This window comes from Melopsittacus undulatus, chromosome 3 (assembly GCF_012275295.1).
Source record: "Melopsittacus undulatus isolate bMelUnd1 chromosome 3, bMelUnd1.mat.Z, whole genome shotgun sequence".
NCBI lineage: Eukaryota > Metazoa > Chordata > Aves > Psittaciformes > Psittaculidae > Melopsittacus > Melopsittacus undulatus.
The window spans coordinates 60,403,700-60,417,090 of NC_047529.1; the positions used below are offsets into that span (position 1 = coordinate 60,403,700).

The 13,391-nt window shown below is 37.7% G+C and overlaps 1 protein-coding gene across 1 annotated transcript in view; it reads left to right on the forward strand.

Moving 5' to 3' along the window:
- Positions 1-13,391, forward strand: part of FIG4 (FIG4 phosphoinositide 5-phosphatase) — a 70,012-nt gene that overhangs the window by 36,883 nt on the left and 19,738 nt on the right. Inside the window, exons 16-20 of the mRNA XM_005154681.3 lie at positions 5,429-5,567; positions 8,037-8,095; positions 9,092-9,239; positions 10,107-10,190; positions 12,917-13,112. Coding sequence (XP_005154738.1) covers positions 5,429-5,567; positions 8,037-8,095; positions 9,092-9,239; positions 10,107-10,190; positions 12,917-13,112 — 626 coding nt within the window. The remainder of the gene's footprint in view (positions 1-5,428; positions 5,568-8,036; positions 8,096-9,091; positions 9,240-10,106; positions 10,191-12,916; positions 13,113-13,391) is intronic.

Consider the following 13,391-nt stretch of genomic DNA (forward strand, 5'->3'; position numbering starts at 1 on the left):
TCTGAGTTTCTAAAGTATGTAACTTGTTACATAAATATTGTTACATACTTTAACATATAAAAATATAAATAAAAAAAAAAACAGAATATACATAATAAAACATAAAAAATACAAATAAAAATCTGAGGGCCAGGCAGTCCGGGAAGCCAGAACTTGTGTTTCTGATCTGAGTAATATTTTTAATGCTTATGATGGCCAGTGGCTTTGCAACTTCATTCGCCAGCTCCTTCAGGATCCGCGGATGGATTTCATCAGGTCCCATGGACTTGTGTACATTCAGGTTCTTAAAATGGTCTTGAACCAGATCCTCTCCTACAGTGGGCCCAAGGTCTAAATTTTCACAGTCGCTGCATCCGCCTTCCAAGCCTCGGGTGCTGTGGTCAGAGCCTTTGCCAGTGAAGACCGAGGCAAAGAAGCCATTCAGAACCTCAGCCTTCTCCAAGTCCTGTGTAGCCAGTTCTCCCAAAAGCTTCCGGAGGGGGCCTACGTTGTCCTTAGTCTGTTTTTTAGCCGCTACATACCTATAAAATCCTTTCCTGTTATCTTTAACATCCCTTGCCAAGTTTAGTCCAGTTGGGCCTTAGCTTTCCTAACTTGGTCCCTAACTACCCTGACAACATCCCTGTATTCATCCCAGGCCACCTGTCCTTGCTTCCACCCTTTATAAGCCTCTTTTTTCCTGTGAATTTTTCTCAGCAGCTCCTTGTCTCTAAATTGAAGAGACATCAATTTGATAGGTGGACTACTTAGTGGATAAAGAACTAGCTGGATGGCTGCACGCAAAGACCTGTGGTCAGTGGTTCAATGTCTGGCTGAAGACCAGTAACGAGTGGTGTCCCTCAGGGATTGGTGTTGGGACCAGTCTTAACATCTTTGTCGGTGACATGGACAGTGGGATTGAGTGAGCCCTCAGCAAGTCTGCTGATGACACCAAGCTGTGTGGTTCAGTTGATATGCTGGAGGGAAGGAATGCCATCCAGAGGGACCTTGACACGCTTGTGAGGTGGGCTGATGCCAACCTCATGAAGTTTAACCATGCCAAGTGCGAAGTCCTACACCTGGGTTGGAGCGATCCCAGGCACAGCTACAGGTTGGGCAATAAAGAAATTCACAGCAGCCCTGTGGAGAAGGATTTGGGGGTGTTAGTCAATGAGAAAATGAACATGAACTGGCTGCAGTGTGCGCTTACAGCCCAGAAAGCCAACCATATTCTGGGCTGCATCAAAAGGAACGTGACGAGCAGGTCGAAGGTGGTGATCCTGCCCCTCTCCTCTGCTCTTGTGAGACCTTACCTGGAGTATTGTGTGCAGTTCTGGTGTCCTCAACATAAAAAGGACATGGAACTGTTGGAACAAGTCCAGAGGAGGGCCACGAGATGATCAGGGGACTGGAGCACCTCCCATATGAAGACAGGCTGAGAAAGTTGGGGCTGTTCAGCCTGGAGAAGAGAAGGCTGCATGGAGACCTCATAGCAGCCTTCCAGTATCTGAAGGGGGGCCACAGCAATGTTTGGGATGGACTCTTCATTAGGGATTGTAGTGATAGGACAAGGGGTAACGGGTTCAAACTTAAACAAGGGAAGTTTAGCCTGGATATAAGGAAGAAATTCTTTACTGTGAGGATGGTGAGGCATCGGAATGGGTTGCCCAGGGAGGTTGTGAATGCTCCATCCCTGGCAGTGTTGAAAGCCAGGCTGGACGAAGCCTTAGATGACCTGGTTTAGTGTGAGGTGTCCCTGCCCATGGCAGGGGGGTTGGAACTAGATGATCTTAAGGTCCTTTCCAACCCTAACTGTTCTTTGATTCTATTCTATGATTCTATAATAGGAGAGTGAAGAATTAAAAGAATATTCTCAGGACCACGTTAGTGACTAAAGCTAAGAAGAAGACCTGGGTTTCCTCCTAAAAATACGGGACAATTATTTTTACGGTGACTTGAAAAAAGAAAAAACTTACAGGTCTAGGCAAAAATTCTGACTTTCTTCATGCATGTTTTTAATGATAGTATTTTGAAATAGTAGAGGCCATGGTGTAGTTTGGGTAGTCAACTTTTTGTTTAAGAAAATGGTTATAAGCAAATGAGTTGTACCATAAAAAAGAACATAATCTAGCTAAGTATACGGGTGTTCCTTCAAGTCCCTCTCTGGCAGGCATTCTGATTAGTTGAATTTTATCATTTTTATTTAATTTATGATTGTCAGAAATTAGGAAATGGTATTCCAAATGCTACTTTTCTAGCTTTTATGCCTTTTAGAAAGTAACGTGATGTTGCAGATGTTAGTGCCAAGAGTTACAACATGCATAATAAGCTTCTGGAATCTGGAATGAATTATTTATCCATAAACAAAACTGGGTATACTAAACTACCTTGTAGTGTTCAATAAAAGTAAACTTAATTACTATAATCTCTTAGTCATGGGACATTATAGTCACAATTGTGTTGAATCTCTCATAGCTAGTAATTTGTCATGTACTGCAGTTGCAAACTCAGATTGAGAGCAGTAGATTATTTTAGACTAATTCAATTAAATGGCCCCTTCAGTTCCTGTTTTCTCAAATGGTCTTAAAAATGTGCCAGTATACACGTACATTTCAGTATCTTTTGAAAAATCAGTGCAGTCTTCTTACTTGCTTGTACATAGTTACAACATTTGGTGCTAACAGTGAAGGGAGAAAACCTGTTTGCACTTTTGTCTGTGCTCCATAGTGTATTGTCAGATTCTTATTTGTTTACTTTTGAAAGCAGATTTCTTTATTTTCTATCTAAATAAAAAAATTGATCTGAAAAGCTCAATATCCTGTTTTCTTTGGCCAGCATTTCAAAGAAAGACAAAAGCTTTCATTATTTTTGTTCAAAATTAAGTCATTAAATTGTTCAGCACTTAAAGTAAGGCAGGGAGAGGACTGTCACTTTTCAGGTTAACTGTCTGCTTTTCCAGTCAAATATGTTTGTGCCTGCTTCAAGGCATACAAAGAATCTTTAATGCTAAGGGGTTTTACCTACTTTAAAATTATGAGTTAAATAAGACAGTAGGAAGATATTTTTCTGATAAATGTCCTGTATTTCTGTTAAGTTTAAAAACACAACTGCACAAATGAAGCAATAAACACAAAAAAAAGAGTTAGTCCTTTTGCAGTGTAACATTTGAACACCAGTCTTGTTTTCTTTTGCTGTGGAGCAAGGTAAGAATGCTTTAATGAACTGCTGCTATTGACCATTTCAGACAACAAATTGGTTAATTCACAACAAATTGGTAAATTCAAACTGTTTTCCACAGAAGAAATTTGATTTAGTTTTATTTAATTTTAGCATCTGTCATGTAAGTAGTGACATAGTTTGTTAACTGTATTATCTTGTTTTACTTTAATTGTCTTATAGTTATTTAGTTAACAGTGTCAGTATACCTTCTGTTCCTGGCAGGTGAAACAATGGTAAATGAACAAAGGAGGCTTATCTCTGCCTTTGGCTTTCAGAAACTACTATCAGTTTTAACCTGTTGCTCATGTTAATTAATTTTGTCTGTAGGGCTCCTCCAGTTTGTGTGCTTAGAGAGCTTTCTTGGGTTTTGTTCAGCACTTTCTTTAAACCACTAAACAAGTAACTTATCAGGAAGAAAGAATGCATGTTACTGCTTTTGACTTTTCCTTTCTTTTTAATTCTCAGTGTCTTCAACAGTCTTTTTATTTGTTTTTCCAGACTTTTTTACTGAGTTTTGCATAGCTTTCTTGCACTGTTCCCAGCCTTTGTAATTCTCTCGTTATGTTTTAGTTAAACTGTGACACTACATTGCAGAAACAGTATGGCCTACAAACCGTAAGGACCTACATACGCTTTTGAGTATTACTGTGTAGAAGAGTTAATGTTCATAAAGTGATTCTCCTAGAAAATTGAAAAGGTGAGGAGCGAGAAAGTAAAATAAGTATCTTTCTGCAGGAGTACTCTGGAGGGATAGTAGAAGTATCTGTAAGAGAGTGTGAGTGGATAGAAAAGGAAGGAAAAAGTCATGTTCCAAATGAAAGGCCCTCAAGTAGGGGAGCCAGGTAACATCCAGAAGTTTGCCTTTTTCTTCCCTTTTCCTGGTGCCTTGACCTGTTTTACACCCTGTAGCTAAAGATTAAACAGAAGATTCCACTTCCAAATACTGACCTCCACATATGCATGCGTCCATAAAATATTTTTCTATAATCATATTGTCACCAAATTTCTACATAGCACTTCATTTGCTTAATTCCCTGTAAAAAAATATTGTAGGCTGCACAGAGGAAAAAAGACATTTGAACTCTGGAGAGAAAGAGGTATTGACTGACTTTAGTGGTAGGCAGGAACCAACTTTGTCCTTGCTGTCATACTGCTGCTTTGTGGATTCTGCCTATTTCTTTTGCCTTCTTTCTGGTATACTGAGACTTCAGTTTGTCTTTTTGATGCAGTATGTTGCTAAAAGGATGCTCAACTGTCAAAATACTCTTTCTGAAGTAAAGAAAGAACTGAAGGAGTAACAATGTCTATTGAACTAGTCTGAACTATGCCTGTCTGGTGATTACTGAAGTGCAAACCAGTGGAGACAAGGGCTTTCCACATGCTAATTCCTCAGTGCATGAATAGTTCTCCACATACTCCCCTTATCTGAAGCTCCTTTGCATTTAAGCCTTCCTCTGCCCTAGGACTCTGCTTGCAAAGGCCTTTATCACAGTTCACCACCCCCAAGCCCTCATCTTACTCTGGCTTTTCTTCATATCTGTTGCAACTCATCCTATCTGCAGCTAAGTAGCAAGAGAGGTTTTAAAGATGTAAGTGAAAAACGTTTCTTGTCTTGCTTCATCTACTGTGATATGTAACTACTGAATTTTAGCACTGGCCTTGGTGAAGCTTAGAATATGGCAAGATAAATTAATAATTTAAGCCAACAGGAAAAAAAGCCCAAATTATTAGAAAGTGTGAAATTTAATCATTTTGCTGATTATGTTTTGGCTAAAAAACCCGAAAGAATTCGTAATTTGTGTGTTGTGTGGGAAACTTGTGTATTGTCTTGATGCTGTTTAACTTCATTAAATCATTCCCCTGTTAATTAAACTGCAGTAAATTAATCATATGTCAGACTCTCCAATACAAGCACATGCTTCATGAATACACATATATATGCAGAGGTGGGAGACTGCATGAGGTCTTGCTTCTGCAAAGCTACTAACCAGAGCTGCTGCCTCAGCTGCTTGTGAGAGAAGCCAAGAAAAGAGGCAGTACTGATACCACCCCCATGTGTGGCAGAAGTTCAGGTCTAAAAGAAGTTGATTATGGTGGTTGAAACCCAGAGGTCCTTGGAGAAGTCATGGGAAATACACGCTCTGTGAGGAGCAAACATGAACAAGCTGATGTCTGAAAGAGCTTGTGTTCTGCAGTGTTCCTGGTGTTAAGTGTACCTCTTGTCTAACAGATGCAGACAGGCAAGATTCTATCAATCTCTTTCTGGGAGTATTCAAGCCTACAGAAGGAAAACCACATCTCTGGGAACTTCCCACTGATTTTTATTTGCATCACAAGAACACCCTCAGTCTGTCACAGACCAGGCGAAGGTATTTTGCTGTTCATTTTTCTGTTTGGTATTGCTCTAATAAACTTTAAAATGTGTTGTTAACAAAATAATTTGGTCAGCCTGTCAAACATTTGCTTACTCCTTTTTAAGTTTTCATTAAAAAGTTTCATAAAAACTTAAAAAAACCCAAAACACCCAGATCTTGAAGAGATTACCAAAAATGTTGGATGTTGGTGTTTTGCAGGTTTTGGTTTAGTATGTTGTTTTCCTGTTCTACTGGAAAAAATAAGTTTCATTTAATACAAAATTCTATCATGCATGAAAGGCCTTCACTATTTTACCAAAGTACAGTTACCAATGTCTCATTAAGCAATATGCAAGTGTATTTTTGATGGTTAGATTTAGTAAATTGTTGTATTTGAGATTAGGTGATGAGGATAACTTTTTGTGTGTGTGTAATGCACTTAGTCTACAGCTGTGTATACCGAGAAGCCCATGATTTTCTACCTTCTTTTCAGCCATGCCTGGACTATTTTTCTTCATTTAAATTCCACTGTAGTTGCATGGTAATATGCAGAAGTTATAGCGCTAAAGTGTAAAGATTTTGAAGTAATTTTAGAGCGCTCCACAATATGGAATAATTTTAAGGATTATAAATACTGTGTGTAAGGGAATAAAAAAGTCCATTTTAAGAAAAAGAGCAGTGCTACTTGTTTGCTAAACCATCTCGTAGGAATTTTACTGTTTGTGTCTTTGTTCATTCTGTGAGTCTTGAAGCTCTATTAGAAATGGTAGATCTGAACATCTGAATTTAGATTTTTGTGTGGGGAAAATTGCAAGTGTTTAAGCAGTGCATTCATGCCCTGTTGACTGCTTATTCCATTAACCCGTTGTGGCAGCTGGCATGTTGTATGACCATTTTTAAATTTCAGTCCTTCTGTATTGCCTGCTGAGGCTTCTCTGGATGCTAGCTCATCTCAGCTATACAACCAAGTGTTATTTCATGCACACATGAAACATGCAACTTTAATTTTATTGCCTACTGGTTCTGAACATTATGTCAAAAATTAATTCATCCGATATATTCAAATATACAAATGTCCTGCTCTCCCTTTCATCATTTACTTTGTAAAACTGTGTCTGTTAGTCACAGATACTGTTCTCAAATGAGGTGGAACATTTAAAAAACTAAATTGATGGTATTCTTCATTTATTCTTTAATTATTCATTCTGGCCAGAATTTCTTCTCAGCGCTTATAGTATGCAACCAGGATGTCTTCTTATACGAACAAAATGACACCTTCATCTAATAAGTAGTAAGGCAAAAAAAGCTCTTCCAAGTAATTTTTGGTTTCTGTCAAACTGTTGGACAAATTCTTTGTATAGCTCTCTGTGCAGTGCCTCTTTTGTATTCCTTAGGCACAGCAACAAAGGAAATAATGAGAACTCATAATGAAATCAAGGATAGAGGAAGAAGGAAGATGTTTCCTGTCATTGAAACATCTTTTTACAATCTGTACATTTCCTATATTGTATTTGTCTCTCTCTCAGAATGAAGAGGTTTCATAATGAGTTTCATAAACTACTTTTTATATAATTTGTGATTCACATGAAAGGACAGTGAATATGGAAAAGGAGACTTTCTGTTACCATATTACATACCATTTCTGAAAAAAATACCCAGCAAAACTGGGTGTATCTGCATAGTTTCTGAAAGTCCTGGATAAAATGTCTTGCTAGCCTGACCTGATATAGTGCTGCAAAAAGAGATGGGACTGTCAGGTGTAACTCATTCCTTTCTTTCTCTGACACATATAGTTCATATAATTGAAGTGTGCTGCCCTGCCTGTTCTCCGCCATTTGCTAAGTCCCACTAACAGGTCTACCTCTGGGCATGGTGCATGATGCTCTGATTTACAGCCTTTACAATATTGTTAATGCATATATATTTGAAAAAAAAATCAATGATGATAAATGTTTTTCTTTTCATCTGAAGTAATGAAACAGAAGAAACTGTCAGAATAATTTAGAAAGGACATGAAAGTAAATTTTGATGTGTAGAAGTCAGTTGCTTTGACAGTCTTCTGATTTTATTATCATTATCTTCATTTCTTCATACCCTTTTCCTAAACTTTTAAGATCTGAATGACAAGTGGTGGGTGGAGTAGGGGTGATTTTTTTTTAATTTTTTTTTTCTTCTGAAGACCAAAACAAGAGACATATGTAAATACTTTCTATATGTACTGAGTGATTAACTTTCTGTACTGTAGAGGTAGGCACCTGATACAAACCGCTCTTCCCTCTATGCCTGTGTGTTTTAAATTTCATGACCTGAGAGCAAAATAGTAGGAAGGGGTCCTGTTGAAATAAATTCTCTATCTACACTTGATTTATAAAGAAATGTTTACTGAAATGACATTCTGTAGCTGGGTAGTTGCTGTTATGTGTAAATGTTTAGACTGGATACAAATCAAACCTGCTCTATCAATTGTCTGTTTTTCCTGTACAGTTATACTTACTGGTGGACCACGGGTGTGCTAAAACATTTACCTCTTCCTTTTGATGAAGGTAGGAACTACATTTGCTCCTTGCCTTACAGTGTATCTCACGAAAAGAAGTTTTAGTCACAAATGCTTTTTAACTGGTTTAGATCCCAAATCTGAAGAAAAAAATAAATGTTTTAGTAGTGATTGCTAAATACATTCTTTGTTTATTCCCTTTCCCATCTACCCCCAGTGAACTATGATTTTTTAACTGCAGGATGCAAGACACCTAACTGGCTAAAACTTGACCTCCATGTGTTTATGTGTGAGGGTGCACTTCATGATTTTTTTTAACTTATTAAGTTATATTTAGCAATATTTATAGTCTATGCTGGTGGTTACATTCCTGTTGCAGGGTATACCTGGTGTGTTTTGCTTCTCTGGGATACTGTTTTATTAGGAATTGTCGTCAATGAAGGGAAATCAATTTATGGTGGTTGATCATGCATATTTATTAAAGATGTGCTATGCATCTTCTTCATGTCATATTTTCTTGTCTTAGAGGGAAATAGGCTGAGAAAATTGGGGCTGTTCAGCCTGGAGAAGAGAAGGCTGCATGGAGACCTCATAGCAGCCTTCCAGTATCTGAAGGGGGCCTATAGTGAAGCTGGGGAGGGACTATTTATTGGGGACTGTAGTGATAGGACAAGGGGTAACGGGTTAAAACTTAAACAGGGGAAGTTTAGATTGGATATAAGGAAGAAGTTCTTTACTGTAAGGGTGGTGAGGCACTGAAATCGGTTGCCCAGGGAAGTTGTGAATGCTCCATCCCTGGCAGTATTCAAGTCCAGGCTGGCTAGAGCCTTGGGTGATTTGATTTAGCGTGAGGTGTCCCTGCTCATGGCAGGGGGGTTGGAACTAGATGATCTTGAGGTCCTTTCCAACCCTAACTGTTCTGTGATTCTATGCAGAAATCTAAACAAACAGTAGCCTGTTTACCTAGCCACCCTAATGGGTATTTGCCTACAGACATATTCAGAATCAGTAATTGTTAGTAAAAACTTATTTTTCTTTTCCCCAGTGGCATGTCCTGAAAACAGACGCAAGTTGACAGTGAAGAAATTCCACAAGTATGAAGAGGAAATTGATATACACAATGAGTTTTTTCGGCCATATGAGTTGAGCAGTTTTGATGAGACCTTTTGCTTGGCAATGACGAACTCTACACGGTATATTGGGCTGTCTTGTGACTATAAATCTAACTGAAAGTTGATTTGGTGTGAATTAACTGTACATTTGATGTATTTGGTTACATCTACATACCATGATGAGCTTTGATGAGTGTTTTCTGGGGACTTTTTTTAAGCTACAAATTTAGAAAACGTAGAAACTAAATCACAGTACTGAAATGGAAATGCTACTGTAAAAAAGTCTAATAAGACAGCATTTAAGATTCCAATTATTTTCTATCACGGGTACCAAATGTTTGGGCACTTGAAAAGCTCATTTCTCAGCCTTCTCTGTGGACTTGGATCACAGAGCTTTCCTTCAAAGCAATTATTTTCTAATTGTTCTGCTTTCATTTTACAATTGTTTTCTTCAGTTCATCAGCTTCTCGCAGCTGGCCAGATAGTTTTGGTTGTGGTTTTGTTTGTTTGGTGTTGGCAGCAATCAGATGGATATTCTGAGAATAATTTTAATCACCCTTTAGCTAAGGACTTCCAGGCAGATTATGTTTCATGTAGCTTTTTGACCCAATTTGAGTGTTGGCAGCATTTTGAAAACAATATAGCTGAGTTACAAGCTTCCTTCATCAGGGGAATGGAGCAGATTGCTCGAGCCTCCTTGGCAGGTGTTAATGTTTGCAGTTGTTTCATGGGACTAAATGCTACTGAAAGCTTTTTAAATTCCTAGGGAGTTATATTTACATGACTCTTAACTGGTAATGATGAAGTTAGAACTTGGTGTTTATTTTATATATATGTATGTGTTGGTTTTGTTTTTTTTTTATTCAGAGGTAGATGTTAGAGGTGTCTCTTCCAGAAAGTTTAAAAACTTTTGCTCATACGCAGTTTTTCCTTTCTTTTTTTTGCCAGAGACTTTATGCCTAAGAACGTGGGGATTGATCCAAGTCCATTTACTGTTCGTAAACCTGATGAAACTGGAAAATCAGTGTTGGAGTAAGTCTGAAATACAAAATTTTGTTCTAGTTTTAATAGTAGTGAAGTATTAATGCAAATATATAAACTCTTTGTGTGTGTCTTTGCAGCATATTTTCTGTTACGTGAGAAATAAGTCATAGATGTTATAGAGTAGAATCGTATACTTTGAAAATCATATCAAATTTGAGATTCTTACTTGACACTGGGAATTCTTTATTCAGACTTGTTTAATCTTTTCTGGTTTTGTATACTCCAAGTGAAACCTGTGAGAAAATTTTATGTAGAATAAAGATACAGAGGTTGTTAAAATCTGATCATCTTATTTAATCATCAGAATACTAGTTGCAACTGTATTTTCTATTGGAGATGACAGGAATGCATGTACTGTTGTCTTTTTTAAAAAAAATAAAAATTTAATAATAGAACATAACCCAAAACAGCAATAAATGCCAATGCCAGTTTCAGCATAGTTGTTGATAAAAAATGTTATTAAAATATTTACAGATAACATTAGATAAAATAATTCACCAACAGTTATTTGGACAAATTAATGTTTCATTTAGCTGCATCCTGAACTTGCTTTGTTACTTTATGAATTCTATTGTCACGTTTGGTCTGCTGTACCACACAAGGGTGATGTGGATTACTCCTGAACCAATTCATTCTGTCTTTGATACCTCATATTAAGGAAACCTTTTGTCAGTAATGACTAAACTTGTGCTGTCACAACATTATAAGTTCATCTGAAAACTTGTTGTTCTGCAAAAAACTACAAAATTTGACTGTCTCATAAATAACATCTGTTGTGCCTTGACCCCAAGGGACTCACTGTCAAATGTTGAGAGTAGACTATGCTCATCACTAGTAGAACCTGATTTCATGCTACCGATGGGAATACTCTGGCAGAACAATTGTTCAGCGGTTCTACAGTTTATTTCTGCTAAGAATTGTGAGTTTATGGGTACTTCTGAGGATAAGCATTATTTTTCTGCATTGATATAATGTCAGATTTTGGGTTGCCTAATTTCTCGACAGATATTCCATTAAATACTTGACCATTATACATTTTTCTCAGGCACTTTGCTTCAGGCCCTCCACTGTGATTTTTAGGGATTTTTACCAGGTAGAGAATCAGCTAGATCAAAGCCATATTCCAGGGCTCCTTGGGTATTGCTCCTAAGGCTTCTTATGCATTGGCTGTGCAGTGGGGTAAAATACGGCTTCAGTCATCCACCTTACCCATATTTAGCTCTTGGCAGACATGATATCTTTGCCTTTGTAAGTGTTCTGGTTCCCCAGGGCAATTAGATTTTGGCCACCTTCTGAGTATTTGTTGGGGCTATCACTGTATTTTACTACGTGCTTCATTCTGCAGCTCTCAGAAAGGACTATTTTTCTTGTGACCTCTACCTCATTTAGAAAAGCAGGGAAGATAACCTTAATTTTCTCTAAAAAGAATGCAGTATGTCTTCATAGCTGTCTGTAAACTTCAGTTTAAGGAGATGTCAGTTTCTGCATAAATAGAAACTAAACTTACCTGCAATGTTTTCTCCCCTAAGGTATTTGTTCCATCTGTAGGAATTATTCTGATATATTAAAGTCATTGTGGGCAGGGTATGCTCTCCAATCAAGAACCTTTGGGAGGATTCTACTACTACTTGCTTGTAGATGTTCCTAAAGCATACAGAGTTTAGCTAGTTCACTACAGGGTTAAATTGCTATATGAGTGGGACTGCTAAGGGTGGAATTCTTGTGACAGTCATGATATGCTCCACTAGAGCTCAAGTGATACTGGTGACCTCCATGCATTTGCTGATTACAACATTAGACCTACAAGTCAAAATAGCATTTGCACCAAACTGCATGCTGTTGTCAAAGCCTCTTAGCAAGCTGCTGTCTTCCTTTAGGGCTTTCCTTCAGAGTACGTCACACACAGTGTCAGTGTATATGCGGACAATCACCTCAGTAAGGAGGTGTGGCTTCCCTGTTTCCAGAACATATTTGTGTAAAATATATTAATTACCTGTCTTCCAGTCCCTCTTTCTCCAGAGTGCCTGAAAGATTGTGACAGTGTCTGAGGGGAAAGTGGAATTACATCTATGACCAGTAGGAAAGGATGTAGAAGATTACGGGTGGTATAATTTCTGATAGGTAAAATAATGTCTACCTTTCAGATTTTGTACAGTTAAACCTAGTGTTAGTCTACTGAGTATAGATGCTGTATCTTGAACAGTTTTTGTAAATGAGGCAGCTCTTTATATTGCCTAGAATTTCTAGAGGGAGAAATACATGCTACGTAAGGAAATGTTGCTGATTAAAAAACTCAGCTGGGGGGAGAGATATGGAAAAGGAAGGGGGAAAAGTGGCATTATGATTAAGACTTTGGGGCCCCAGATTAAGAAAGCCAGAAAGTAAAACATTTTCCCAGATCAAATCCAAAGATGTTATGTCTCAATGAATTTTTATTCCTTTTTATTCGTTCAGTCTGGGAAACGGATTTAAATAAGACATCAGAAAATTGGTGGAGAAAAGCTGACATGATCCTTTGAGCTTTCTTCAAATGCTCTGAAATGAAGAAGAGATCGCAGAAAAGTAAATCAATTGGGGGTTTCAAAAGATTAGCAAGAAATTGCTCCAGAGGATAGAACTCACTTCCCCCAATAAGATTGTAACCAAAATTGGGAATTTTAAATACTTGTTAATATCACACTAATTTCATAAATACACACTGCTTTTCATAATAGGAACAAAAGTAATAGAGAAGAAACTGTGCTGCAGCGCAAAACAGCTGCTAGTGCTCCTCCACCCCCAAGTGAGGAAGCAGTTTCAAGTAGTTCTGAAGATGATTCTGGGACAGACAAAGAAGATGAAGGTGCTGTGTCACAGCGTTCAACTCCAGTAAAAGTGACTGATGCAGGAGACAATGCAAAAATTACAGAGGTAAGAAATTATTGTAGCAGGCAAGAAGGCTAATCATGGACTTAAAATTCACATTTCCTTAAAGAAAATCCCCAGTAAATGTTATAGAATGGTCAGAAGTAAAGCACTGAGAAATTACGTGAAAAAGGTCTCCAGTATAATTTCTGTGTGTAAATATTAGCACAACTGCTTATAAAACTTTGCTATTATTGTTACTGTGTAATAGTGAAACATAGCAAAAAATAACATTTTTCAAAAAATTCCCTGGTGTATAAAACTGTATTTCAGTTGCAATCCCTT